The sequence below is a fragment of the Pseudogymnoascus destructans genome (genome assembly GCF_001641265.1).
Source record: "Pseudogymnoascus destructans isolate 20631-21 unplaced genomic scaffold scaffold_2, whole genome shotgun sequence".
In the NCBI taxonomy this organism is placed as follows: Eukaryota; Fungi; Ascomycota; class Leotiomycetes; order Thelebolales; family Thelebolaceae; genus Pseudogymnoascus; species Pseudogymnoascus destructans.
This window is the reverse complement of record NW_020167521.1, coordinates 477,942-503,364: the sequence shown is the minus strand read 5'-3', so window position 1 is coordinate 503,364 and position 25,423 is coordinate 477,942. Positions and strand designations below refer to the sequence as shown.

The following is a 25,423-nucleotide window of genomic DNA, read 5'->3' as shown; positions in this document are numbered from 1 at the left end:
CTTGCTCTAACCCCTCTTGGAGGCACCCAGATTCAATTCCCAGCCCCTCCCACTTCTTCAGTCGAGCCAGAAGCATTCATTACAGACATTCGCCCGGATGGTAAATCTGCTTGGTGGGATGGGAAATCGCACCTACCAAGCGGCCCAAGAGACACCGTTGCCTTCAAGAAGAAGCAAGCTCTAAAGGCTACCGCTTCTAAAACCACTTATAACCTTTGGACACCGCCAAAAGCTAAGGTGACTGCCGTTTCGAGTGGGCTTTTCACTCTTGATGCCTCCAAGGATGTGAGACAAGTTACTACCCAAGAGCCCGGCAGCAATTGCCATGTTCACCAAACCCCGTCCAAACAGGGCGGCGCTGCCAATGATCTCCTCAACCAAGCTGTGGTCTGATAGCCGTCGCGCATCTGTTTTCACATTCGACTGGATGTCTGAGTCTACTGTCCGCCCCACGAGCCCCTCCATTGGCACTTCCTCGGGGAATACTTCTCCAGTAATGGCGACTGAGTCGGGCCGACTGAGTCGGGCGACTACTCGGTGAAGAGTGTCAGCACAGAGGCTTCTAGCCTTCAGAGCGAGCGACATGCCATTGCTATGGATGTGCCATTCATGCTAGTGGAATCGTTTTCGGCCAAGGAAATAAAGAAAACAAAGCCACGTTCAAGAGCAATGAACGCTGCGACACCGGAAGAGTGGGATGCCGCCTTGAAGGATGCGATCAAAGCATCTGCCATCCCGGCCAGAAAACTCGGGGCTACAAAGGAAATGTGTGGGCATGCGCTCGAGGAAGCTTTGCAAGCATCAGCCCAAAAGCCCGTCAAACCGGTTCAAAGCCCAACCAAGAAGAGCCTTTGGTCGACTGCAATTTCTCTTATAAGACCATCTGAGAAATCCGCACCTCTCTGGTCTGTACAAAAATCACAGGGTGCAAGTAAGGTAGCAAGCATTACTCCCGTCGCTGATCCGGCATTCAAGAGGGCATCGGTAAAGATATCCTCGGAGTTGCCAAAACTCGATTCTACAAGCCTATAATCGGTGACACAGCCGGTGGCTGCCACGGCTACGGTTCGTAGCTGGCTACACGAAGCTCCCCCAGTTTTTCAGATTCAGTTGGTTGTGACTCAATCTTTTCCCATCATGTGGGCGCCTCCCGCACAATCGCCATCGAGACCCACTTCTTCTCTCTCCGTCTAAAGATCTCTGGCAGCCTCGCGACCCTCAACAAGAACAACAAAATCCAAAAATGGTAATGAGTATTACTCCCATCATTAGCCCAGCATCCAAGAAGTCGTCGGCAAAGATATCTACGGAGCTGCCAAAACTCAATTCTACTACCCTGCGGTCGGCCACAGAGCCCGTGGCTGCTACCGCCACCGTGCGTAGCTGGCGACACGTATCCGCGATAGAGTCACCGGTCCAGCCAGCTGCGGCCCCTCAAGTTATCAACACCGGGCTATGGACGCCGCCGGCTCCAGCTCAACCCAAACCCGTTTCTTCGTCTAAGGGCCTTTGGGGGCCATCTACGTGCACTCTGGCGGAGCGTTCAGCACCAATTACGCTTTTTGACGAGCCGATCAGCGCGCCTTCACCTGCTACGGGCCGGAAATCCAAGACGGTCGATCTGGAGGAATTACCGGCGCTGGAGAGCTCGCGGCTTTGGAGCTTGGGGCCGGGCAACTTTGCCCAAGGAGGATGAGGTGAAGAAGGAGAGGGATTGGATCCGTGAGAGGAGGAGTAGCAAGGTCAACTTCAGGTACTAGTTGTTGGAGAAGACAACGGAGAAGACAAAGGAGAAGGAACATGTAGGAAAACCATTTAGCGCAGACAAAGGTTATAACAATTGTAAAAAAAAAACAATCTATAGTCACGGGAATTTCGTAAAATCATCAAATTTCAAGAAATGGCACAATTACAATTTATGCACTCACGAACAAAGTAATCGCTAGCTTTTAACGGGCTAATCCACGCACGACCATGCCTAAACAAGGCTTGCTGCACCTCGCTAGAGGACGTTAGCGACAATGGACGGTGAGGGGCACGCGACATTATTTGTCGGATGGAAAAGGGAACGTAAACTTGTCTGGTTGATATTGCTTTGTGGGGGTTTCTGCGATAACAACTCGTACTTTCCACCAACACCTATAAAGTACGCTTTTCGCTCCCTCGCCACTACCAGTTTTTGTTCCTCGATTATTCCTATATATTGGTTCTGCAATAGAGAGAAGGAGAGAGAGATAGATCCTACTTAACTTGTCACTTGTCTGAGTGAACCGAGCTTGTTGCGAGAGAGGCGAGTACGTGTACTCTACCTTGGCGATTCCCGACGTCCAACCTCCCAGGTTGCACGCTCCCTTGGCTGGCGATCGACCGTGGCATGAGTGACTGACACTTCTCCGTAAGACGACCGACCCTCTCAGTCCGCGCACCGGACACCGACACTCCACCATGGTGTCCCGCAAGCACAGCACCTCGACCGTGCGCTTCATCCCCCTCACCTACTCGCCCTCAGACTCTCAGTCCTCCGCCCTCCGCCTCATCCTCTCCGTTTTCCCCGACTGGGAGAAGACGGACGGGAAAATCGAATTCGTCCGCTTCACAGATGGCATCACAAACACCCTCCTCAAAGCAATAAATGTGCGCCCCGGCCTGTCCAAGCAGGAGATTGACGACAGCGCGGTGCTCCTTCGCGCTTTTGGGAAGGGCACAGACCTCATCATCGACCGTGAGCGCGAGACGCAGAATCATGAGCTACTGATGGGCCATGGGCTTGCGCCGCAACTGCTCGCCCGCTTCAACAACGGGATGGTGTACCGGTACATATCCGGATCTGTGACAGCGCCGGGTGATCTGAGGAACAAGGACGTGTACACGGCAGTTGCGAGGCGTCTCGCGCAGTGGCACGCCGTCGTGCCGTGTCTCCCCAACACGCGGGTGCCGGTGGAAGAGGTGGCTAGCGAGGCGATGGAGACGATGGTTCCTACGGAGCGGAGGGACCCGGAGGTGCAGCGGAAGATCGATGGTGTTGCGCCGGGGAAGGTGGCGCCGAATGTGTGGACGGTGACGCAGAAGTGGATTTATGCCTTACCGACTGCGACGGAGGCGCAGAGGGCACGTCAGGCGGAGTTGCAGGGGGAGTTGGAGCGGACGGTTGCGGAGTTGAGTGATAGGCCGGGGTTGGGGAAGAATAGTCTGGTGTTTGCGCATTGCGATTTGTTGAGTGGGAATGTGATTGTTGAGCCGACGGCGAAGGGGGAGGCGAATGGGGTGGCGGCGAAGGAGCCGGTTACGTCGGTGTCGTTTATCGATTACGAGTATGCGGTTCCGTCGCCGGCGGCTTTTGATATTGCGAACCACTTTGCGGAGTGGGGAGGGTTTGACTGCGATTTCAGCGTCTTGCCGACGCGTTCGCAGAGGCGCGATTTCATCCGCGAGTATGTTGCGAGCTACTTTGCGCACCTCAATGTTGCCAAGACCAGCGAGGAGTTGGAGAGTGAGGCACAGGCGCTGTTTGAGAGCGTGGACTTGTTCCGTGGCGTTCCCGGGTTGTACTGGGGCATCTGGGCTATCATCCAGTCGGTCATTTCACAGATCGATTTCGACTACGCATCTTACGCCGAGGTGAGGCTGGGAGAGTATTACGCTTGGAGGGGAGAGACGGAGGGGACAAGGGAGAAGAAGGGAGAGGAGATGCCGTTGCGGGAGAGGCGATGGGCGCAGGAAGAGTAGATGTGGTCTTGACTTACAAGGGGAAGGAGACGGGCCTACAGAGAAATGAGATAGATGAGAGAAGCGGCATAGATCTTTCGCACGAGGTGTATGTCTACAGCGCTGCATGATATTTTCGCGGCGTTATAATGGGCAAAGGGGCGAGAGATATCAACTTGTACGTCCTGCGTTTGGCGTTCTTAACACGGGCTTCAACAACCCAGGGAGGAAAAGAAGCGATTCTTTTTGATCAGCAGAGCGGTACGTACATGGTAGACAGAAGATTGTGGTGCTTATGGCTTTGTAGATTCGAATTTTAATATCAATCAATCCATGCTTCATACTGGATTTTGGAAATTGCCGCCATACGATGGGACAGTGCCTCCGCGCACGTGATATTATTCTGTTTGTGCGAAATATGCTTACATAAGGCGGCCTAGTTCCAAGCTCAAGGCGGTGGCAGAATACCTCCTACGAACAGACCTAGAAGGAGGGGTTATGACGTCTACCATCAAAAAGTTCAGCCAGTCCAGCCAGTCCAGTCCAATACCCATCAAAAAGCTATCTTCCCTATCTCATCTCGCCCTGGAATTCTTGGACGAGAACGTGGTTAGGCCGTTCCTCACAAGACTGGATCGGGACCATCCCATTGGAATCCATTGGAACCGGTACACCTGGACTTGGCTAAATATATGCTAAAGGTATGCTAAAGGTAGGGGATATAGGGGAATCTAATATACTGGATTGTGGGGAGGGGAAGCGCTGACGCGATCAATGCATCATCATTCCTGCTTGGAATCTGGATATATGAGACAGTCCCTTGGTAAGGCTTCACTTACCTTCCCTTGGTTACGTAGTCCACGAGGTGATGAATAACTAGCTGCCCTCTCTTACCTTACCATTTATTGCCATCCTTCCCGATATTATCATCCCCCTCTCTCACTACCCCTGGCCTCTCTTTTCTCCTTCCCAACATCCTTGACAACCCAAAAGCATCTGAAACGGTATTAATCATGGAGAAAATCAAGAGCATTTTGTGAGAATGATCCTACCCCTCTTCCCTATAGCTCTGCGCTGTCTAATGCGCTTCCCAGGAGTCCCGGCAAGCATGTCGAGGATGAGATCTTGTATGGGTCTGGTGGCGGCGGCCAATATGAGCATACTGGCCGCGAGGCACCAGGCTCGACAGGTGCTGGTTACTATGGTCAAACCAGTAGCCAACCTCAGATATACAACAGGGGGGGAGACCCCATCCCCAGCCAACCCTCAACCGCACAGGATTACGGTAAGACCGGAGATGAATACCTGGCAGCCGAGAAAGAACGGGCTGCGAAATCCAGGGTAGCGAGGGAGTCATCTACAACGGAGAAGAAAAACGGCCACCGCAAATCGCGATCTGGTGAGCACAAAGAGAGCCGCAACCCTTACACGCAGCAGGCTGTTGGTCCTCGGCTTGGAGAAGGCTCTGAAGAGTCCAAGATAGCAGCACGTAATGCTCAAGCTCAGGCCATAGGCGCTGGTTATTCCATTGCCCAGGGCAGCCAGGGTGCAGCTGCTGCTGGTCTTGTTGGCACGGCAGGCGCAGCAGGTGCAGCAGGTGCAGCAGGCACTTCGAAGAAAGGGGTCACAATGGTGCCCATGGAGACAGACTCACCCCATGGTGAAGTGGTAGGAAGAACAGTATCGGGTCACCACACGGTGGAACGAACAGCGTCCGGCCAGTACAGGACTCGCCTGGCGAGTATAATCGATCCAAACTATGGAGAAGGCGTTAAAACGTCGGAGAGCGCGTATGAACACACCCCCAGCGGCGGTGGCGCATATACAGCTGACAGATTTCATGAAAGAGAACCACGCGTTGCTAGCGTCGCCCTGCCTAATGGCACGAAATATATCGACCCAAAGGCGGCCGAGGATTATGGGCTGGGCTACAACCCCCCTACCGGTTCGGGCTACGGAGGCCAGGGACAGCCTCAGGTTGCGACGACGAAGTCTGAGGCTGACCACGCCGTTAGTGGTGACCAAACGGGCCACAAGGGTGCTGGGGTAGTGGGAGCTGGTGTTGCCGGTGCTGCTGTGGCAGATGCAGGTTATGAGGGCACAAAGACAGACAGGGCACAGCCTCGTGATGTCGATGACCCTGCATACAGGACGTCTCGGGTGCATGGCGTCGAGGAAACTACTACAACTCACAAAGCCGATAAATCCGCCAAGAAAGCTGCATCCAAGGCGGCTCCAGAAAGACTCGACGAATCTGCATACGCGGTTAAGCCCACAGCAGCCAGGTATGGTGATGTCGGCAACGACTATGGCAAGGGCGTGAAAGATCCTCGCTACGGTTTGCCTATAGCCGCTGCAGGAATCAGTGCTGAGGAGGCCGCGGCCATACGCAGGAATGAGGCCAATGTGGCCCGGCCCGCTGCACAGGGTCAAGCCTATACGGGCAGACCGACTACAGTGGAACAGGATTATGCCGCCCAGCCTGCGACGGCAAATCAAGCTTATGGCACCCAGCACGCTACACAGGCTGAGCAGCAAGCAGCCAAACATGCGGAGGAGAAGAAGCCCAGCCGCCGCTCCAGCATCTTAGGGTTCCTTCGTAAGTTCATCCATCTCCTATCCCAAATCAAGAACTAACACCCCCAGCCAGACCTAGGCAAAGACAAGAAAAAACACAGCAAAGACGCGCAGCGCCAACCATACACCGACCTCACCGGCCAAGCTCCCCTCGGCTCCGTAGCAGGTACCGGGTTCGGACAACAACAGTCGTTGGTACCGGGATCAACGGTTGGACATGGCCAGACTGCTGATCTGGCGTATCGCGATCGCATGCCTAGCACGGCTGATGTGCCGGCTTTCACTGGTGGGCTTGTGGGGCCTAATGGAACGCCATTGAGGGGTGCTTCTGCTGCCAACCCGGACTCGTCTGCTTGGGCAAAGTCTACCGAGAAGGAAGTTATGGATAGGGGTGGTATGGGACAAGGGGCTTATGGTAGTGGTGGTGGTGCTGCGACTAACCAGGCGGCATATGGTGACACTGGTGCGACCAACCAGGCTGCATATGACACTGGAATCGATGAGTCCTATGCTGCACCTACCGGCACTGGAGCTACTCAAGTTAGAGCGACTCAAAAGTCGGGCTCTCTTGGAGCAGCAACTACTGGCGGCGCCATCGTTGCTGGAGCCGCCGCGGGGGGTCTAGCTGCTGGTGGAGTGCGTGGTTCGCAAGCCCACGAGGGAGTAGCCTCAGACTACAACATGCAGAGCGCCCAAGACAAGGGCGCTCCAAATCAAGATCACCTCTACGACCAAGTCAGCCCACGCAGCTCCAAGGCGCAGCAGCAGACGAACTACAAGGAGACAAAGACCAACCACTCCAAGGAGACGACGAAGTCGAACCACAAATCCCACAATAAGGACAAGAACAATACTGCCTATGCTGGTAGTGATGACGCCCAGACTCGTGATGCTGAGTATGGTGGCTATGAGAATGATCCTCGGATGGGCAGTGCTGCTCAAGGTGGGTATGGTAGTAACGCGCCTACCTATGATACCTCCGCCACCAATGGAGCAGTGTCTAACAGCGTTGCTTATGGCGGGAAGGAAACTCAGGCTAGAAACGCTGCCTATAGCGGCGGGGCACAGAATGCCGGTGAGGCTGCCTTCGGCAACGAAGAGTATGTTGGTAGTGGACTGTCGCGCCATGGCACGACGAAGGTGGCTGAAAGGGAGGGCCACCATGTGCTGCATAAGGGCCCGCCTGCTAGCCACCCTGCAGCCGCTATGGCGGGGGTGGAGTAAGGTGTCTTTGAGGTTAATACGGGGTTTATATAATGGATATGTTGGGGGCGGGTGGCTAGGGTTGTTGGGGATGGATTGGTATTGTTTGATTATGTATGCTCTTGGATTTCTGTTCTTTTGATACTTGTAATACTCCAGATTGCAAAAACTTTATAAAAATAGCATGGATGTTCAACTTTACATCTTGATAATAGCCGCTTGTGGTTATGTGGAGGTGTGCTAACACTGATGATGAAGACCAGAACCCCACTCTTGAGCTTTAAACCGGCTTTTATTCGTGCATCTGACCGACTTAGTATGTTTGTTTAGGCAGGGATGCGTGTGAAACGGGGATATTAATACACAGCGCGAAGTAGCTGGCGCCTATATTCAACGGTTTACCACGCAGGGTTGGTTCTAGGCAGCGGGTTGTGGAACTGGCAAAGAAAGAGTTGGTTGGAGATGACAGATTTCGGTGCTCAGTATGCGTGGAATAGAATGGGATACTGTGTTTGTATATTGCGGTGAAGATATTATTCTGGCATGATCTGCTCTGTTGTATGTCGTTGGAATTGATCCTCCCGAACGGGCAATGGCAGATAGATATGGTGCTGTCCGATAAGGTTCCTTCATAATTTTTTGGGGTCGTCGCACCTCAAATTCAGCCGTATGAGATTAGAATATATATAAACCTGCTTCTCTCCCATAAAACAAAAAAACAGCAAGGTTCAACCATTGACGTCCGCATCCCTGTTCTGTTTGCTCCCTCCGTCGTCGCATCCGTGTCGTCAGCGGTTTGGTCAAGCTTAACGCGAGATAAACCACAAAACACCTTCGTCGCAACACCAAAAGTTACTTATTCCAACTTTCTTACTCCCAACAAACCCAGTGGAAACATTACTTCACCACCGAATATTCTATTTAATCTTTAATCTTCCCTACCTGGAGAACAGTTTGACTGCAAAGATTTGTTCATAATAAACTTGAATAGTCGTCCACAGTCCATAGACCACCGCGACGCTCCAAACGCGTCTCCAATTCACCAAATCTTCACTGGAGTGAGCTCGACACTCTCGAGCGTATACGCCGAGCAATGGCCCAATTCCTTGATCGGTACCGCATTATTGAAGCCCAAAAAGAAGACTCTGTCAGTTTTATAAAGGTTCGTTGCCAACCATTCCATCCCGTTGACCCTCGACCGAACCACGCTGACAGGCACAACCCTCATAGGATCTACTTGTCTACATTGATAAACTCGAAAACGACCTCCGCGGCGAGAACGATCGCCTTTTGAAAGAGCTAGAAGATGCACAGCTTGACTTGGACGATGCCAGACGTAGTCGTAGGGAGATGCAGCAGCAGTTGACTGTTACAAGCCAGCGACTGGGACAATATAATACCGATAATGAATTTCTGAAGGTTCTACAGATCACACTTCCTCCGTGGTCGCTCCCATTAGCTCACAAGAACAGCACCGAAATCCCTACATAATTGTGTTAATTGACGGTGATGGTACCATTGTAAGGACCCCCGTTTGCTCGTCCTGTCTCAGTCAGCCAATCCAGCACTGACCTCTTGCTCTCCCCAGTTCCACGAAGAATATATACGACAAGGTCTTGAAGGCGGTAAAAAGGCAGCCAATGCCCTCCGAAACGCCGCTCTGGAACAATGCCCCAATATATCCGACGACGTCGAAGTTATAGCTAAAATCTTTGCGAACGTTTCTGGCCTGGCTAAAGCTATGGGGCGCGTTGGCGTACTGGATAATCCTCAGGATCTGCGCGAGTTCACGTTAGGCTTTACGCAGGGCAAGGCCTCGTTTGACTTTATTGATGTTGGCCATGGCACGGAGAGGGCGGATTCAAAGATTAGAGGTACGCATGCTTCCTTCGCCCAGCAGCCACGGCGGGCTTGATCGTGTGAGACTCATTAACGAACCATTTCCACAGAGGCCACAAGATGGAATATTCGAAACCACAACTGCAAACAAATCCTCCTCGGCGTCTCGCACGACGCCGGCTACGCCCCCTTCCTCGACGAAGTCCTGCGCGACGAATCCACCACCCGCCGCGTCTCCATTATCGAGGGAACCCCCATCGTTCGCGAGCTCGCCGCCACTGGCACCCGCGTCCTAAACTTTGACCATATATTCCGCAACGATAAGCTCATCGAGCGCCAATCCCCCTATAGCCAATTCCAGCAGCTGTCCCACGGCCTGCCCCCGGCGCAGCTCCAAGCCATAGTCAACGGCCGCAATCAGAGCCCTACGCCACCAAATACCTGGGCCGGCGTTACTAGCATCCCCCTTACAACTCCTCCTCCCATGGTTTTCCCCGTGACTCTCAAGAACGGCACCTCTGGCGCCTTCGCAGCCGCAGCTGTCAACGTCGTCACGCCCCATCCCAAACTCGACGACTGGGTGCCTGGAGACCGCGGTTTGGATCCGACTCTCACCATCTCCGCCGTCGTCCTGGAGCGCACCAAGCGCCGCGCCGGAAACACAAAGCTATGCAATAACCACTACCTCCGCGGCCCGTGCCCCAAGGGCGACGAATGCGTCTTCGAGCACAGGCACAAAGCTAGCGAAGAGGAGCTCAAAGCCATCGCCTACCTAACCCGGTTGAACCCTTGCGTGAATGGCCAGGACTGCGATGTCGAGTACTGCATCTACGGACATCATTGTCCGAGCGTCGGGCTGAATCTCGCGGCTGTGGGGGGGAATGGGAAGGGTGAGGAGGGGGTTTGTGCGGCGTTTGGGTGTCGGTTTGGGGCTGATGGGCATCCGCTGGGGACGGTTATAAGACATCCGAAGAAGTGGGATAAGGAGTATTATTAGGCTCTCTCTCTCCCTCTTGTGGGGGAGGGGGGGTTACAACCAACACAGCAAACAGCAATGGGTGTGGGGAGATAGATGTTTAAGTTTAATTTTAGTTTATTTATGTGCTGAGGCAAGGCACCTGACATGTTTGATTGATGGTCGGGATATTTGGGTGGGAGGCCTCCCAAGGGACAAACAGATTGAGCATTTGCTGAGGGTGGTGGACATATCTTGATCGAAGAGAGATTTGAAGGAGACGCGGAGGATACTTTATTCTCAGATCGAGAGGACGGGCTGGAAGGGGGAACCAAACTCGATCGATATGTTTGTCATCCCAACGAATGGGATATTACATTACTTCGTACTTTAAAACGCTGAGCTTAGCTAGTTAAAAAAATGTCAAGAGCTACAAACGATGCCCAGCAGTAGTACAATCTTCACCCCCCCTCCCCCTTCCTCCAAAAAAAACCTCCGCCTGTGGTGCAACAGAAGACTACCTAGTCTTCTGTGACACCGAGCCTCACAACCACTCCCGACGGCCAGCACACCATGCAAAGAAGAAGAATCCATTGTGCGTTACGAGGAATTACTAGGTTCATATGTACCATCCCGAAACAAGCCCCCCGCACCACCCACACACACAACGAAGACGGCTTTGAAAAGCGTGTGCCCTGATCTGTCTCCCACCCCCACACCCCACCATCCCTTAGTTCCCAAAATGAGCTTATACACACACACACACAAACTTACGCGCGTCATTACTGTGCCTCCTCCTCGCGTCCCTGGGGTGGGCCGTCGAATTCATCCCCTATTGCCGTTCCGTGCCAAACTCCGATAGTCAGAACAGCGTCGATGCCGTCCGCCCATGCCGCGACCTTTCTCCGTAGTCTCTAAATGGCCCATGGTGTACACTCCAATCCTTTCACTTCCCCCGCGCGGGCAAGATCCCTTAAGGCCTCGCCCGCTTCATCGACGCGTCATCGACGCGCCCTGCTTGCTGTCCACCACATGTATGGTAGGATAGAACAGCCTACTTCTTCCTCGGCAACCCCTTCACACGCCTCTCCTCGCGATCCCCCTCTCCCAACCACCGACTCGCCTTAACGAGCTGCACAACATTGATGATCTGCTTCCCCGCCATGACCGGGAACGAGGCACCAGCCAGCACCCATGGCCAGAACGAATCCAGCTTATTCGCGCGGGCGAGCTCGAGGGCGCCGGCGGACCAGGGGTTGGCGAACAGCGAGGCGGCGGAGGGGTGCGAGGGGTTGCCGGGCTGGAGGGAGCCGGGGGTGGAGGCGTCGACGTTGACTTGTAGGAGGGAGGGGGAGAGGAGGGGGGAGGAGAAGGAGAGGAGGTAGAGGGCGATGAAGAAGATTTCGTTGAGGGCACAGAAAAGGAAGAGGACTGTCTGGTGGGGGGGTTAGTGGGGACTGCGGTGGTTTTGATGGAGGGGGGGAGCGAAGTACCTTGTTCGTGTAGTAGAGGTTCAGGATGTAGCTACGGCTACGATCAACCTTCTTGTGGCTCTCGCCAGAACCACCCATCACAAGCGTGGCGTACATGTGCATGTAATGGCTCGCGAGATCGAGGGAGATGAGGCCCTGAAACACGATCGACCAGCGCGGGAACGCGGAGGCGAGGAAGACCAGCAAACACGCCGTCGTGCAGCGATCCGTCACCATATCAAGAACAGCACCGAAGCGGGTGGACTGGCTGAAATGCCGCGCGGCGTAGCCGTCGAGGGCGTCGAGGAGACAGGACACGCTGTAGAGGATTGTGCAGGTTCGGGGGTGGAGCGGCATGTAGTAGAGGGAGCCGAGGGCAAGGACGATGCGCACGTAGCCTAGGCGGATCTGTTAGTCTCTGCGTGGTTTGGTGGAGATGGGAGATGGGGTAAGTGGAGGACTTACCAATGATATTCGGCCAGAAGAGGAAAATGTTCTCGTAGGGGTGCTCCTCCTTGCCGGCTGCAGCGGCGGCGCGGTCGCCATTCAGGAGAGGCTGCTCTGCGCTCACCTTTGGAGCGGGGGAGCGCGAGGAGCCCTTGCGCGTGGGCGACTTCTTGCCGGAGGCTTTGTTGCTGGACATTTTGTGTTTGGGGTTGAGGGAGTCGAGGTCGTTGAGGAGAGGAGGTAGACTTTTCCCTTGTTGGTTGTTAGGGCTGACGTTTCACGCGGGGCGACTCGGATGGGCGAGGAAAGTTGTTGAAACTCTAGGAGAGGAGTGTAGTCTGTAGCTAGATGACTCTGGCGAGAGAGCCGGTGGGAGTCGTCGATGTTTTGAAAGGGGATAAGGAGTGTAGGAGAAGAGAAGGATGTTTGTTGGAGGGTTAGGCGTGTGGTGCAACATACGTACTCGAGTACATATGCCCCCTCCTGTTGGTTGGAGACGCAACGCAGGATTGGGGGCAGATATTCTATCGTCGTGAATATTTCATAGTGAAATAGTTTATATTCCTTAATTAACATCCTGTCAAACGCTATAAGATCTCACAATGGCAGTACAATCCCAATAAACCCTCGTCGTCCAAGTAACTAACACCGGAACCTACGAGAGCATATATCACGTGACCACATTCACTCTTCAACCTTCTCAGCCTCGCACAGCCTCGTCGTGCCAAAATCCAAAACCTCATTCCCCAGGCCGTCGCTTAGCCCCACCAAAACCCACTGATCCCAGATCTCAGATATCCCCCATCACCTCTCCCATCTCCCCGCCCATTCTCCTCCTCCCTCAAGACACACACCCAGCAAAATGTCGCACGCACGCATAGAAGAAGTCTCCGACTCCGACTCCGACCCCTCCGAGGGCCGCCTCTCCGAGCTCTCCGACTCGGACTTCGACGAGCGCGAGATCCTCAAAGCGCGCCCCTCTCAAGTCGGCAAACCCCGCGCTCCCCCCCCAGCCTCCGCCGCCCAACAGCAGTCCCTCCTCGACCCAACCCTCGTCCCCTCAGCAGACGGCACGAATTTCCAACCCACGACCGATGACGCGAAGTACCGCGACTTCCAGTGTCTGTACCCTGTGTACTTTGACAAGAACCGGAGTCGGGCGGAGGGGAGGAGGGTCGGGAGGGAGTTGGCGGTGGAGAATCCGATGGCGAGGGAGATTGTGAATGCGTGTGGGAGGTTGAGGTTGGAGACGCTGTTTGAGCCGACGAAGTTGCATCCGAAGGATTGGAGTAATCCGGGGAGGGTGAAGGTAAGGGTTAAAGGGGGGGGTAATAAGAATGTGCAGACCAGTATGTGAGCCTACTTACCACTCAGAGGTGAGGTTTGACTAACGAACTATAGAACACCACCTCTACCTCCTCGTCGCCGCCCACCTCCAAGCCCACCCAACAACCACAGCAACAGCAATCCAAGTCCGCGTCCCCGGCGCCCCCCCCCCCGACCCCTCCAAACCCTACCCCGTCCCCGCCATCCCCCACGGCTGGAAAATGGGCTCTATCCTCCCTTACTACAGCCCTGCCATGTCGGGGGGAGGGGTCAGCGATAACTTCTTCAAGGATATGATGGCCGAGATGGGAGGGCAGCTGCCGCCGGGGATGGAGGGGATGATGAATGCGACGGGTGCCGGAGGGGGGGGGGCGGAGGGGGGGAAGCCGAAGAAGGTTAAGAGGAAGATTATTAGGGCGTGACTGGGGTTGGAAAAATGTAGCATGCATGCGGGATGGAGTAGGGAGTTTGGGTGCTGAATGGCATATTTGGAGTGCATATCCTACACGCTGACACCCTTGTGTCAGCGTGTCATGTCAGTGATGTCGGCTGAATGTGAGATGTCATAAAATATAAGGAGTGAATTCGTCGCCAAACTACCCCCCTCGTAACTCGTTCTGTAGCGGATATCTCACAATGCAAAATCATCGCATACCCATCCCTCTACCGCTCACGCCCTTAACTCAACCTCCCCTCCATATAAAACCCCCATTAACTATGTTCACCTACCCCCTTCTTACCCCCTAATATCTCCCCCCACCATAGCCTTGTCCCGGATAGCCCCCTCCCTGCCCCGGATATCCCTGCCCAGGATACCCTCCCTGCGGCGGTCCCTGAGGCGGTCCCTGCTGCCACCCACCCTGCTGCGGCGGTTGCGGGCCTTGCTGCCATCCACCCTGCTGCTGCGGCGGGCCCTGCTGCCAACCACCTTGCTGTGGTGGAGGAGGACCCTGCTGCCATCCACCCTGCGACGGAAGTCTCTGATCCCACCCTCCTGTCTGCTGAGGCGGATACCCACCCGGTCCACCAGGTCCACCATACGAAGGCTGCGGCGCGCCTCCATACCCGCCTCCGTAGCCACCACCGCCCTGATACTGGTCTTGGGCTTGATATCCCCCGCCTCCTGAAGCTTGGTAGCTTGACGGCGGCGCCGCGTTATCATATGAGTACCCAGATGGTCCAGATTGGGCGCCGAGATACGGTTCACCCCCGCCGCCGCCGTAAGAAGGAGCGCCTGGGGCAGACGAGTAGCCGAATGCACCAACTGGCGTCGAGGGCGAGGGCGAGATGCCACGGGATAGGGAGTCGTCGATCTCACGCATCGCACCCAGGTCACGCGCTTGGATTTTACCCCACACCGCGCTAGCAGCCTGACCGTACCCCCCGAAGCCGCTGTGCGAGTTATCCGGGCCGTGGGAGTGGACGGCTGGGTTACCGCCCTTGTGGTTCCCGCCGGACTTGACGGAGGCGGAGCCGAGCATGTGGTTGAGGTTGCTGCGGTGCGGGTTCTCGTCGACCCATTTCTTGACGGTATTGAACATGTTGCGGTGGATCTCGAGATGCTCGTTGCGCGCGGCAGGGTGGTGGAAGACGTTGAGGATGTCGTTGATTACTTCGTCGGCGGGGACGCCGGGGTGTTCCCAGGCGTAGAGGATGCGGCTGGGGGTGGGTTAGGGGGGGTGTTTCTTGGAGGGGGGGTGGTGACTTACGGAGCAACATATTGCAAAATTGTTGTGGCAACTCGTCCTCCTACGGGGTTAAGGTAGTTGGAGAAATGGTCCTTGGAGAGCATGGAGTGAGTTGGATCAGTGGAAGTCGGGTCATTCCATACGACGAATTGCTGGTCAGAACTCGACTTCACCACAGCGCCGGATCCATCCTGTAGAGCCTTCGAGACCTTCTCGATGATGGGCCTGATGAAAGGTGCAAGGAGAGACATGATAAACACCGTGATCTTCTCGCTAATCGTCTCCACCAGCTTCTCAAGGCCTGGGATCTTAGCAATAGTAGCATTGATGGACTTGACGATCTTGTCGCGGAACTCTAGTATGGGATAGATCCGAGCAATGGTCTTCTGGGCATCGAAATCCGGGCTCATTCCTGGGATCCCAGGGCCGGGAGGTCCGCCAGTAGAGCCGGGGGGTGCTTGGAATGACTGGCCTCCAGAGGCTCTGGTGGCCTCGTTCTCATATTCTTGGGCCTGCGACTGGGCCTGAAGGTCTCGAGCTTGGCTTGCTAATCCTGATCCTTGGCCTGGAATCTGGGACAGCAGGTTCAAGAAATCATCGCCACCGTTGGAGCCCGAGCCGAAGAATCCGCGCGTTCCCTCGCCCTTGGTCGCAAGCTGTGCGTTCATGAGAGCTAGGTCCATCTCCTCAACCTCGGACTGGGTGAAGTGGTCTGTAGCTTCTCCAAGCATCTGTTAATGTTAAAGAAATTTCTATAGAGTATTGAAGTGGAATTACCGAATGCAAGAAGTCTACGGCACCAAACGTTCCAGTCGTCAAGGGGTAGACGCGTTTGCCATTCAGGTTGATCTGTGTTGCATTTCCAACGTGTGGAAACACCTCATTGAAGCCAAGCTCGATCAGTGCAAGCTCGCAGTAGTTGGTGTGAGCGCCCCAATCCTGTCCCTCATGTTAGAAATTATAAAGTAGGCTTCATCGCGGTGTCAGAGGCGCTTCAGCCACATACCTCAAGACAGTGAAGACTTTGCCCCAAGCATCTGAGAGCCTCGCTCAAGTCTGCATCCTTGCCGCTAGAACCTCCTCCACCATTAGTGTAAACCCGGCCGAAATGAATACTTCTTGTGACACTGTATCTGATGTAGCCAGAGCTAGTTGCCCATCCACCACGGTCATTAGCGATGTAATTCTTCATGCCAGTGTTAGGATCGATCAAGAGCTCCTCTTTCTGGATGGGCCCCCTGAGACGAGGATCGTACTTCCTTGCGTCCTCGTTGTCGGCATAGTCCTTTGGGTTGTCAATGTGCTCCTCGGGGCGGTAGACACCGAGCCTCTCCTCAGTGACCTCGAATTCTCCGGTGGCATAGCCAAAGGACAAGAAGCTCAGAATCCAAATCTAGATGATGGTTAATTATGTTTCTCTCTCAAATATAACTTTGATTTCTAAACGAATGGCAGGGGCTGATGTTAAGTGGCGCCCTACCAGAATACGAATCGTGGGAGCAGGGACCCCCTTCACGGAGCCAACATCGATAGCTTGACTGCAGAGATATTAGTGACTTGACGTAGTATTAAACATCAATATAAAACTTACCTGTAGTCACGCAGCCAATTTCCAAAGTACACCCTCTTAATCATCATAGTGGACCACTTGTGGCCCTTAAGAAACGCCACCGTCTTGAGCATATCCTCGATATCGCCATGACGCCAGTTCTGCCCTTCGACAGTCGATATACCTGGAATATTCCCAGCTCCGAAGGCCAGAGCCGGCGCTGGACAGAGCACCAGGACAAGGCAGAGGATGAGAAAAACGCTTCCACGTGATGAGAGCGACATCGTCATAGCTAAAAGGAGGGGCAACGGGACGTTGAAGGGTCCTCGCAGAGGGAGTTAAAAGAAGGGTCGCCTTTCTGGCTAAGGGTAGATAGAGCCGGATGTCCAGATAGCTCTTTGCAGACAACACAATGCCCGGAAGGAGTAGGATGTGTCGGTGGTGGGATGTTGGCTATTTGGAAACAAGAAATGGCGGTTGGTGGGGTAAAACACTTAGCATGAGTTTGGTGGCAAGCATCAGCTCAGAACTAGCGAGGAAGCTTCACCAGGAGGCATCACCAGGAGGCATTAAGGGTTAAGGGTTAAGGGTTTAAGGGTTAACGCACAGTATAAAACTGATAATAAATAACCAGAGTCGACCAGCATGGTGAATATAGACCACAGCATAGAAAGCATAAAGCTGCTCGTATAATAAATAACCAGTGTCTCGACCCCTTTTCCCCTTTTTCCCTACACAAAACACACGGCGGCACCGGCACCATCTCAGACAGAGAGAGACGGACGGGAAAATCAAAATCAAGATGTACCACAGTACCTCATTGGCCGTGCTGCCCACCGCACATCATAATGTACCGGTACATGCCAAAACTTGATAGGCAATGCCACTCATATGCCAGAATCTGTTACCTGTGCATTTAGGTTCATTTTGGTGCATTTTGGTGCATTTTGTCTCCCAGTCCTCCCATTTACTGACTAATTCCAGCGGCCAAGCCCCAAAACTTGACCGCCGCAGAAGCTAACTTAACGGTAAACCAGCCAAAGCCGTCCCCTGCAAATTAATTTCATATGCCACCCGACCGACCACCGACGCCTACTCCCGCGCTTCCGGCCAAACGAAAAAAAGAAAACATCTCCTGAGCTGCGAGGAAGAACTTCCACCCCAAAACCCAGAGGACACTTCACTACTACAACTCCTTTTGCAAGCTTCAATTATTTATTATCGACCTCACCACCGTTTATACAAATAACAAACTCTTGTTATCACTGCGGTGCTCGCTCCGTTGCGACTACCGTTGCGTCTACCGCTGTGACTACCTACCGCTGCTGCCTTGGGCCCCATATCCACCATCCCCTCCTTTTTGTCTACTCAGCTATTCGCTGCTCAGCTACCCTCCAAACTCCACACCCCTAAAAGACATTATTACTTGCTTCGCTCTTCAGATTATTATTGCTGTCTGTTTCTTCAAACATCATCATGCCTTCGCGGACTCTCCCAACATTCACCAGGGCGGAAGTGGAGTCGCATAACACCGCCACAGACTGCTATGTCACCCTGGGCGAGAAAGTGTGCGACCTCTCCGACTTTGTCGACTCACATCCCGGCGGTGGGGATCTGATCCTCGAGTACGCTGGAAAGGATGTCACGGAGATCTTGAAAGACGAAGTCTCGCACGCACACTCGGAAGCTGCATATGAGATCCTTGACGACGGCCTAATTGGCTTCCTCCCCTCCCACGAATCCACAGACTCGAGTCTCAAGCGCAGGAATGTCAACCAGGCCACACTAAACGGGAACGGAGCGACAAACGGCAAAGCGACCGCGCGCATGGTATATGAGGCAACAGGAGTCGGATCCGCGGAGGACCTGTCCAAGGACACGGATCTCGTCGACGACTACAAGAAATACAAGTTCCTGGACCTGAACAAGCCGCTCCTGATGCAAGTCTTCTTTGGAGGCTTCAGCAAGAAATTCTATCTCGAGCAGGTCCATCGTCCCAGGCATTACAAGGGTGGCGATTCTGCGCCCATCTTTGGCAACTTCCTTGAGCCGCTTAGCAAGACGTCCTGGTACATGATTCCGATTATCTGGCTGCCACAAGTTGCGTATGGATTATATCTGTCTCATGAAGGCCTGGGCAACTTGGGGGTTGTCGCCTTTTTCGGATTGGGCCTGTTCATTTGGACACTCCTGGAGTATGGACTTCACAGATGCCTCTTCCATCTAGACCAGTAACTTTTTTCCATTCTGTAACTCTGATTTGATCTAGGCACTAACTATGAATCTAGAAAACTCCCAGATAACCGTGTGGCCATCACCCTGCACTTCCTTCTCCACGGCGTCCACCACTATCTCCCCATGGACAAATACCGCCTCGTCATGCCCCCCACCCTCTTCCTCGCCCTCGCAACCCCCTTCTGGAAGCTCGCCCACACAATCTTTGCATTCAACTGGTACATGGGCACCGCCGTCTTCTGCGGCGGCATCTTCGGATACGTGGTGTACGACCTGACGCACTACTTCCTCCACCACGCCAAGCTCCCCGCATTCTACCAGGACACAAAGAAATGGCACATGCAGCACCACTTCATGGACTATGAGAACGGCTTTGGAGTCACGAGCTGCTTCTGGGATAGAGTCTTTGGCACTGAGCTTGTCATGACCCAACCCGTGTCCAAGATCGTGAAGGCGACTTAAGAATTTGAAATTCTTTGTGTGCGAGGGGGGGCTGCAGTCCTTCCCTGGGGATGTATATCAAAATTGTAATGGAAAGCTCACGAATAACCGGTAATTGAGAGACAAAACGGCCAAATTCGTTGAGGATGGAGTCTAGGCTTTGTGGGTGGGCACGGGTTGATGAATAGCACGGCTGGGATGACGGCCATTAATAGTAATAATGCAAATACATAATACCACTCTGTACATTATGTGGAATAATACAGACTCTGAATCAAATGCAAAGGTTTAAAGCCACTCTATTCATACAGTGCAAGTTATAATGTGAAAATTGTAGTCCATAATACCACTTTGTAAGAGCCCGGAATAATGTAGATTTTATAGCAAATGCAGAAGTTTAAACAAGGTACATTCAAGTTCTCCAAATTATACTTTTCAAGTCATAATGTGAACTGAAATTTGGATGAAAACAGTACGTAGACCACTTTAGTTGCGAAAAACAGTTCCATGTTTAGCGCGTGACAGTAACAGGCCCCCCAACCCTTATTCTCCTTTTTGGGATTAGCCCCTTAGCTCCGCCATATTTGCCTAAATAGGCAATATCTTGTTCCCTCTCATACTAACAAGTAAGAACCAAGAATCGGAAGCCTACGCTAATGGCAGACTCAGCCCGCTGCCCTCATTAAGGCATCTAGAAGCCCTCTCTAAAGAGGCCAAAGGCTAGTGCGTAAGAGCGCTAGCGTAACAGCTTAGATAGCAATGGCACATCGCTACCATTGCTATCAGCAGCAGCAAGAGCAGCGGTGTCATACTGACATTCGTTGCACTCAGTTTGCTATCAAACTCAAGAGCAAACTTGGAAATCTCCTCCTCAAACCTACAAGTCACTATACATATTTTGGCTTATCACACCAACAACAAGAGCAATACTACTCAACGATTGCTACAACCATCTATGATTCATTACACGTCATCGCTCCTTAGTTACTGGGCCGATATTACCACATAGCATATCTCTACAACCCTCTATGATTCATTACATGACATCACTCATACTACCACATGACATATCTCTACCAACTAGAGGCCTAGGAGCATGAACGATAGCTCTAAAAGCTCCTACGAACCTCTATGATTCATTACATGTCATCGCTCTTTAGTTACCCACAAGATTGGTTAAGTTATGACATAATTTGTCTATGACATAATTTGTCTATGACATAATTTGTCTATAGGGGTACTCTGACCTTGGACCTCCTTTTACTTCCTATAGGCTACGAACCTAAGAGATGGTTCTATGGGATTCTCTTACGTCGACTACAGTTACCAAGCCTGGTAATCATGGAAAGTCTTGGAAAATGAGAGAACTACACTCCTTTAGCATAAATAGGATTGCCCTTTCCTTAAGAAAGGGCAAGCAGACAATACAGTAAATCGACTATCACATACTTCCACGTCTTTTCCAAGCTTCCAAGCATTCATCTTGTTACTCCTTGTTTCTGAAAAGTGAGTGAGGTGTTAACCTCTGACTTACCCCTAAGTTCCCAGACTCAACATTTGTTGCAACTTGTCTGAACCACTTCACTACATCACACACCTGATTGCTGCGTTGTGGAATAGTCTAAGCTACGACCCTTTGGCTCTGTTTTCTAAGACAGTGTGTTGTCTTAGTAAATTCATCCCTTCCTTGGGTGGCTAGATTCTCACATCTGGTGCACCCACCATTACAAGCGGCAGCAACTCCGCCCTTCGTTCATGTATGAATGAAAGGTTTTCACCCTTTCTACATTGCCCCCAGGCAATGCAGAGTGCCTGTTCCGCTTTACAGAACAGGAGCTCCTGAAGCTCCTCCCCCTCCTTCATTTTAAGGAGATGCATTAGAGGACCGCTCTAGCGCTAACGCTAGAGACAGCTCTATGCCTTGTTTGTGCGAGACTAGCATATACTTCTTGCTAGCTTAGCCTCTTAACATCTTTAGATGCTTAGAGGCTTAGCTAAGCATTATGTTTAATGATGTAGTACTCTTCTTAGCTACGTGGTTTAGGCCGCTTCTCTAGTAGCACTACTAGCTAACATACGGAGGTGTTGTTCATAAGTTTTGTGAGTGGGTCATGAGATGACCAGGGGTTGGGCATGGGTTGGAGCATGGGTACGCATAGGCTTGTTTGTACCTTTTTAACGCGTCAAAATTCCTACTATTGTATTTTATATGTAGGAAATTCATACTCTTTCAATAACTACAATGCCTCATCTTACTCGCGATGAGCGGCTTCGTTGCGCACTACTACGCTCCCTAGATTGGGAGTTCCAAAAAATTGCAGCCTATATTGGCTGCACGGAACGGCAGGCTTGGTATGCTTGCCAGGGCCCTCCAACTCCGAAGAAGCGTTCGGGTAGGCCACTTATCCTATCCGATGAGCAAGTTCAAGAGGTTATTGAGTTTATAGCCTCATCTCGCACGAATAGGCGTATGCCATATACAAATATAATACGCATTCTTAATATTCCATGCTCATGGCTTGTCCTAACACGCGCTCTGTCTGTGAGAGGCTATAATCGACGTAAGTATCCCTCTCTACTTTACTACTATATAGACTAATAATTATTAAGGGATTGCTATGCGGAAGCCTATTATCTCAGAGACAAATCGACAAAAGCGACTTTCATGGGCTATTGAACATAAGGATTGGGTACGGAATGATTGGAATAGGATACTTTGGACTGACGAGACGTGGGTAACGGGAGGCCGCCATACTCGTACATGGGTTACTCGAAAAGCAGGGGAAATGTGGAATGATACATGTGTTGTAGATAGAGTACAACGGAGAAGGTAAGAGACTCCTATTTACTATAGGATTTACTAACAATCCCTAGAGGTTGGATGTTCTGGGGCTGCTTCTCAGGTGGTCTTGGAAAGGGTCCTATACTATTTTGGGAGAAGGAATATGGGAAAATAGGAGCTGAGTCCTATATGGCTCATACTGTCCCTCTAATCCACGGCTGGCTACGCCTATACCCAGGCCGATGCAAGATGGAGCTCCAGGTCATAGAGCAGGTGCAACATATGAAGAGTTGAGATCCCGTGGTATTTGCCCTATAGAATGGCCCCCGTATTCACCAGATCTCAACCCAATTGAACGGGTGTGGCATATTATGAAGAATTATCTACAAGATAATCATCCAGAACATATGTCCTACGACCAGCTCCGTGTAGCTGTTAAGGAAGCATGGGAGCAAGTTGGAGAAGCTGAGCTTAATGCTCTCCTTAATAGTATGCCTACACGTATGGCAGCAGTAATTGCTGCAAATGGTATGCACACAGAGTACTAGGCTTATAGTATAGTTTTATATAGGGGTTTAGGTATCTACTCTACTCATTATTCTACAGAATTGATTGCTCTCACACTCAAGTGTTCGTGACGCGTGAGAATCGGTACTTTGGCCAGAATTGCCAAACCAGCCTATGCAGGGGGCCCTAGCCCGACCCACTCACAAAACTTATGAACAACACCTCCGTATAGTCGACTTATAGAGTGTTACAGCTACGGTAACGTGATGTCATGGTTACAGGTCCAGGACCTAGTAATGTGACGTGTGAGTCACAGGGGGCAAGCGGGGTAGGCTGCCATGTGACGGGGCTAATGGATAGTTGCAGAAACTAGTGGATATTGAATAGTTGAGCTATCCATGAACTATCCTGAATATCTAGCTATCCGCCAACTATCCAGATTACCCATGAGGCACGACGCCACTATATAAGTAGATAGTTTATCCTTAGATAGGAGCTTCGTGCTCAACTCAATATAGTATTCTTTACAATACTGTAACGTGTTACTTGGAAAGCCTTTGTGTCTAATCCCCTGCCTCCTCTGTCAAGTCAATCTTACGCAAGAAACCTCTGTGTCTTCTATCATTTAGAAGTCAGCGTTACATAGAGCTCTTAGTAGGGGTTAAGAGTGTGTGTGGCGTAGGAGGGTCTAGGGCTTCGTAGATGGCACCTTTAGAGGCCATTGTCGCCTAGAAGGTAATGTGGCATAGAGAGCAGTATACTCTAGCCATAAATGCCAACATGGTATTAATTAGCAAGCCATCTTTACACTAGATGGCTTAATTAGCTCCTTAGTAGGCGCCTTTGTAGGCCCTGTAAATGACTAGGCTATGTGGCGCTAGTCTAGCTGTAATGTAGCAATCTGCAAGGTAAGCCCCCTCCTGTAGTCATAGCTATACTAACTATCTATAGGTAATGGAGGGTCATGAGACTCTTTATGTCTTCAGTGACCTAGCGTATACAGCTGCCTTTAGAACCGCTTGCCCTTTTGAACATCCGCTTAGGCAATTTTCACTTTAGGAGGATGAGCAGCAATAGAATGTTACTTTGTCCTCTGTTTGAATTGAAAGAGAAAACCCTTATAAAGTGAATAAAAGTCCTTACTAACAGTGGCTATGCACCTAGTCATCAAATTTTACAACAGATTGTAGATGAAATCTGCATTAACACTGTTGTTGCATCTTCGAACTTTCTGCTAATAGGCACGTCCTAAACACACCTAACACCACATACACCTAAATTCCAAACCTATCTTTAGGGCAGGAGTGGGTTCTACACTTCATTAGACAGCATCTACACTTACAAGTACGACTAGGAAGGCAGATCAAATCATAAAGGATGAACAGTGTTATAAAAGATGAACAGTGTTATAAAAGACGTGGTAGTAGGATGGTTTGATGTATACAAGGACCTTATGACATGTCTTAAAATCAAAGAACACAATGTATATAACATAGATGAGACTGGCTTTTCGATTAGAACGATAGAATGTACTCGAATCATTGTTAATTCCACGCTCTATATGCGCCATTAAGCGCACTAAGGCCGTTAAGAATGGGTGTCTGTCATTGAATGCATCTGTATAGACGGCACGGCCATCAACCCTTTTATCATATTCAAAGGTCTTAACGTTTTGTAAAGCTTGATTCTATAGGAGGTTATTGATAAATGGCACTTCTCTGCAAACTGAAAAGGATAGACAAGCAATCTACATGGACTTAAGTGGTTAAAACGTGTGTTCGGGCTAGTAACGTATGCGAAAGCAGATAGAGGACAACGACTTCTTATTTCAGAATCGCATCTCGCTCCTTATACTGCCACCACATACTTCACATGTGTTACAGCCGCTCGATGTTGCAGTTTTTAGACCATTGAAAAAACGCCTTATAACCGCACTATCCCTGCTTAATGAAACATAGCTCACGCGTATACAGAAAGCGGAAAAAGCAAGGACAGAAGCTCTTTCGATTGGAATATTACCTTAGCTTGGAGAGGCGCAGGATTACAACCACTGCAACCGTAGCGCATAATACAGGAGGTTACGCTTCTAACATCTAACGTAACGACTGCAGATGACCGACCTAAAGCACCAACATAACACGATATTTTTGATACTGTCTTTCAGAATAGTAGCCCACCTGATTTCGCTACATTGCGAAAAGCAAATACTATACTCGGTGTTCCACCCACTCGCTTCGCTCGTAGGTGGCGACAGCAAGTTGTGCGTGCGACAGCAAGATGTGCGACACATAAAACGAAGAAAAAGACGCCTTATATATCAACTATATAACTATATAATTAAAACATAAAATCAATAGAACTACTATCACTATCGCTACTGCCACTATTGCTACTATCACTTTGATCCTTACTATACCGTAAAATGATCACTTTTGATTTCAACCCTTCCTTCTTCCGCTCTGCTACCCGCTTCCTCTCAACCTTACGCTCTTCAATTTCGATTTTACGTGCTTGCGCTTGTAGCTGCTTTACTACTTGGTCCGATTCCCTTGCTGCTCTTGCGTCTGCTTTTGCTTGCAACTTTGCTTTCTTCTCTTCCCGCATTTTCCGTGCATCTGATGCATATAACTGCCCTCCTTTCTGTAGTGATTTCCGTGCCCTTGCCTTTGCTGCCTTCTGCTCTACTGCACGTAGAGT

The 25,423-nt window shown here is 51.5% G+C and overlaps 9 protein-coding genes across 9 annotated transcripts; 7 read left to right on the top strand and 2 right to left on the bottom strand.

Annotated features, from left to right (window-relative positions):
* Nucleotides 1-594: 594 nt before the first annotated feature.
* VC83_00805 (uncharacterized protein) lies at nucleotides 595-1,032 on the top strand (the record flags this gene model as incomplete). The annotated part of the gene is made up of 1 exon (XM_024464492.1): nucleotides 595-1,032. One exon carries the CDS (start codon nucleotides 595-597, stop codon nucleotides 1,030-1,032), a length of 438 nt encoding a protein of 145 aa, XP_024327660.1.
* Nucleotides 1,033-1,243: 211 nt separating this feature from the next.
* On the top strand, nucleotides 1,244-1,696 carry VC83_00804 (uncharacterized protein; the record flags this gene model as incomplete). Its single annotated transcript, XM_024464491.1, has 1 exon — nucleotides 1,244-1,696. The coding sequence occupies one exon, from the start codon at nucleotides 1,244-1,246 to the stop codon at nucleotides 1,694-1,696; it is 453 nt and encodes a 150-aa protein (XP_024327998.1).
* A 208-nt stretch (nucleotides 1,697-1,904) lies between these two features.
* Nucleotides 1,905-4,216, top strand: VC83_00803 (uncharacterized protein). Its single transcript, XM_024464490.1, has 2 exons — nucleotides 1,905-2,339; nucleotides 2,401-4,216. Exon 2 carries the CDS (start codon nucleotides 2,446-2,448, stop codon nucleotides 3,724-3,726), a length of 1,281 nt encoding a protein of 426 aa, XP_024327658.1. The 5' UTR covers nucleotides 1,905-2,339; nucleotides 2,401-2,445; the 3' UTR covers nucleotides 3,727-4,216.
* VC83_00802 (uncharacterized protein) lies at nucleotides 4,217-7,673 on the top strand. The gene is made up of 4 exons (XM_024464489.1): nucleotides 4,217-4,741; nucleotides 4,800-5,495; nucleotides 5,553-6,304; nucleotides 6,356-7,673. The coding sequence occupies exons 1-4, from the start codon at nucleotides 4,719-4,721 to the stop codon at nucleotides 7,504-7,506; spliced, it is 2,622 nt and encodes an 873-aa protein (XP_024327659.1). The 5' UTR covers nucleotides 4,217-4,718; the 3' UTR covers nucleotides 7,507-7,673.
* Nucleotides 7,674-8,180: 507 nt separating this feature from the next.
* Nucleotides 8,181-10,727, top strand: VC83_00801 (uncharacterized protein). The gene is made up of 5 exons (XM_024464488.1): nucleotides 8,181-8,647; nucleotides 8,716-8,904; nucleotides 8,958-9,005; nucleotides 9,074-9,359; nucleotides 9,435-10,727. Exons 1-5 carry the CDS (start codon nucleotides 8,579-8,581, stop codon nucleotides 10,319-10,321), a joined length of 1,479 nt encoding a protein of 492 aa, XP_024327656.1. The 5' UTR covers nucleotides 8,181-8,578; the 3' UTR covers nucleotides 10,322-10,727.
* Nucleotides 10,728-12,947, bottom strand: PIS1 (CDP-diacylglycerol-inositol 3-phosphatidyltransferase). The gene is made up of 4 exons (XM_024464487.1): nucleotides 12,658-12,947; nucleotides 12,217-12,450; nucleotides 11,773-12,149; nucleotides 10,728-11,714 (listed from the first exon to the last, which is right to left on the bottom strand). The coding sequence occupies exons 2-4, from the start codon at nucleotides 12,392-12,394 to the stop codon at nucleotides 11,334-11,336; spliced, it is 936 nt and encodes a 311-aa protein (XP_024327657.1). The 5' UTR covers nucleotides 12,395-12,450; nucleotides 12,658-12,947; the 3' UTR covers nucleotides 10,728-11,333.
* A 31-nt stretch (nucleotides 12,948-12,978) lies between these two features.
* Nucleotides 12,979-13,946, top strand: SEC65 (signal recognition particle subunit; the record flags this gene model as incomplete). Its single annotated transcript, XM_024464486.1, has 2 exons — nucleotides 12,979-13,547; nucleotides 13,600-13,946. Exons 1-2 carry the CDS (start codon nucleotides 13,061-13,063, stop codon nucleotides 13,944-13,946), a joined length of 834 nt encoding a protein of 277 aa, XP_024327599.1. The 5' UTR covers nucleotides 12,979-13,060.
* Nucleotides 13,947-14,267: 321 nt separating this feature from the next.
* VC83_00798 (uncharacterized protein) lies at nucleotides 14,268-17,445 on the bottom strand (the record flags this gene model as incomplete). Its single annotated transcript, XM_024464485.1, has 6 exons — nucleotides 16,804-17,445; nucleotides 16,693-16,750; nucleotides 16,219-16,605; nucleotides 15,990-16,151; nucleotides 15,234-15,943; nucleotides 14,268-15,183 (listed from the first exon to the last, which is right to left on the bottom strand). Exons 1-6 carry the CDS (start codon nucleotides 17,049-17,051, stop codon nucleotides 14,268-14,270), a joined length of 2,481 nt encoding a protein of 826 aa, XP_024327600.1. The 5' UTR covers nucleotides 17,052-17,445.
* A 482-nt stretch (nucleotides 17,446-17,927) lies between these two features.
* Nucleotides 17,928-19,780, top strand: SCS7 (fatty acid alpha-hydroxylase). Its single transcript, XM_024464484.1, has 2 exons — nucleotides 17,928-18,992; nucleotides 19,050-19,780. The coding sequence occupies exons 1-2, from the start codon at nucleotides 18,238-18,240 to the stop codon at nucleotides 19,456-19,458; spliced, it is 1,164 nt and encodes a 387-aa protein (XP_024327593.1). The 5' UTR covers nucleotides 17,928-18,237; the 3' UTR covers nucleotides 19,459-19,780.
* The last annotated feature ends 5,643 nt before the right edge of the window (nucleotides 19,781-25,423 follow it).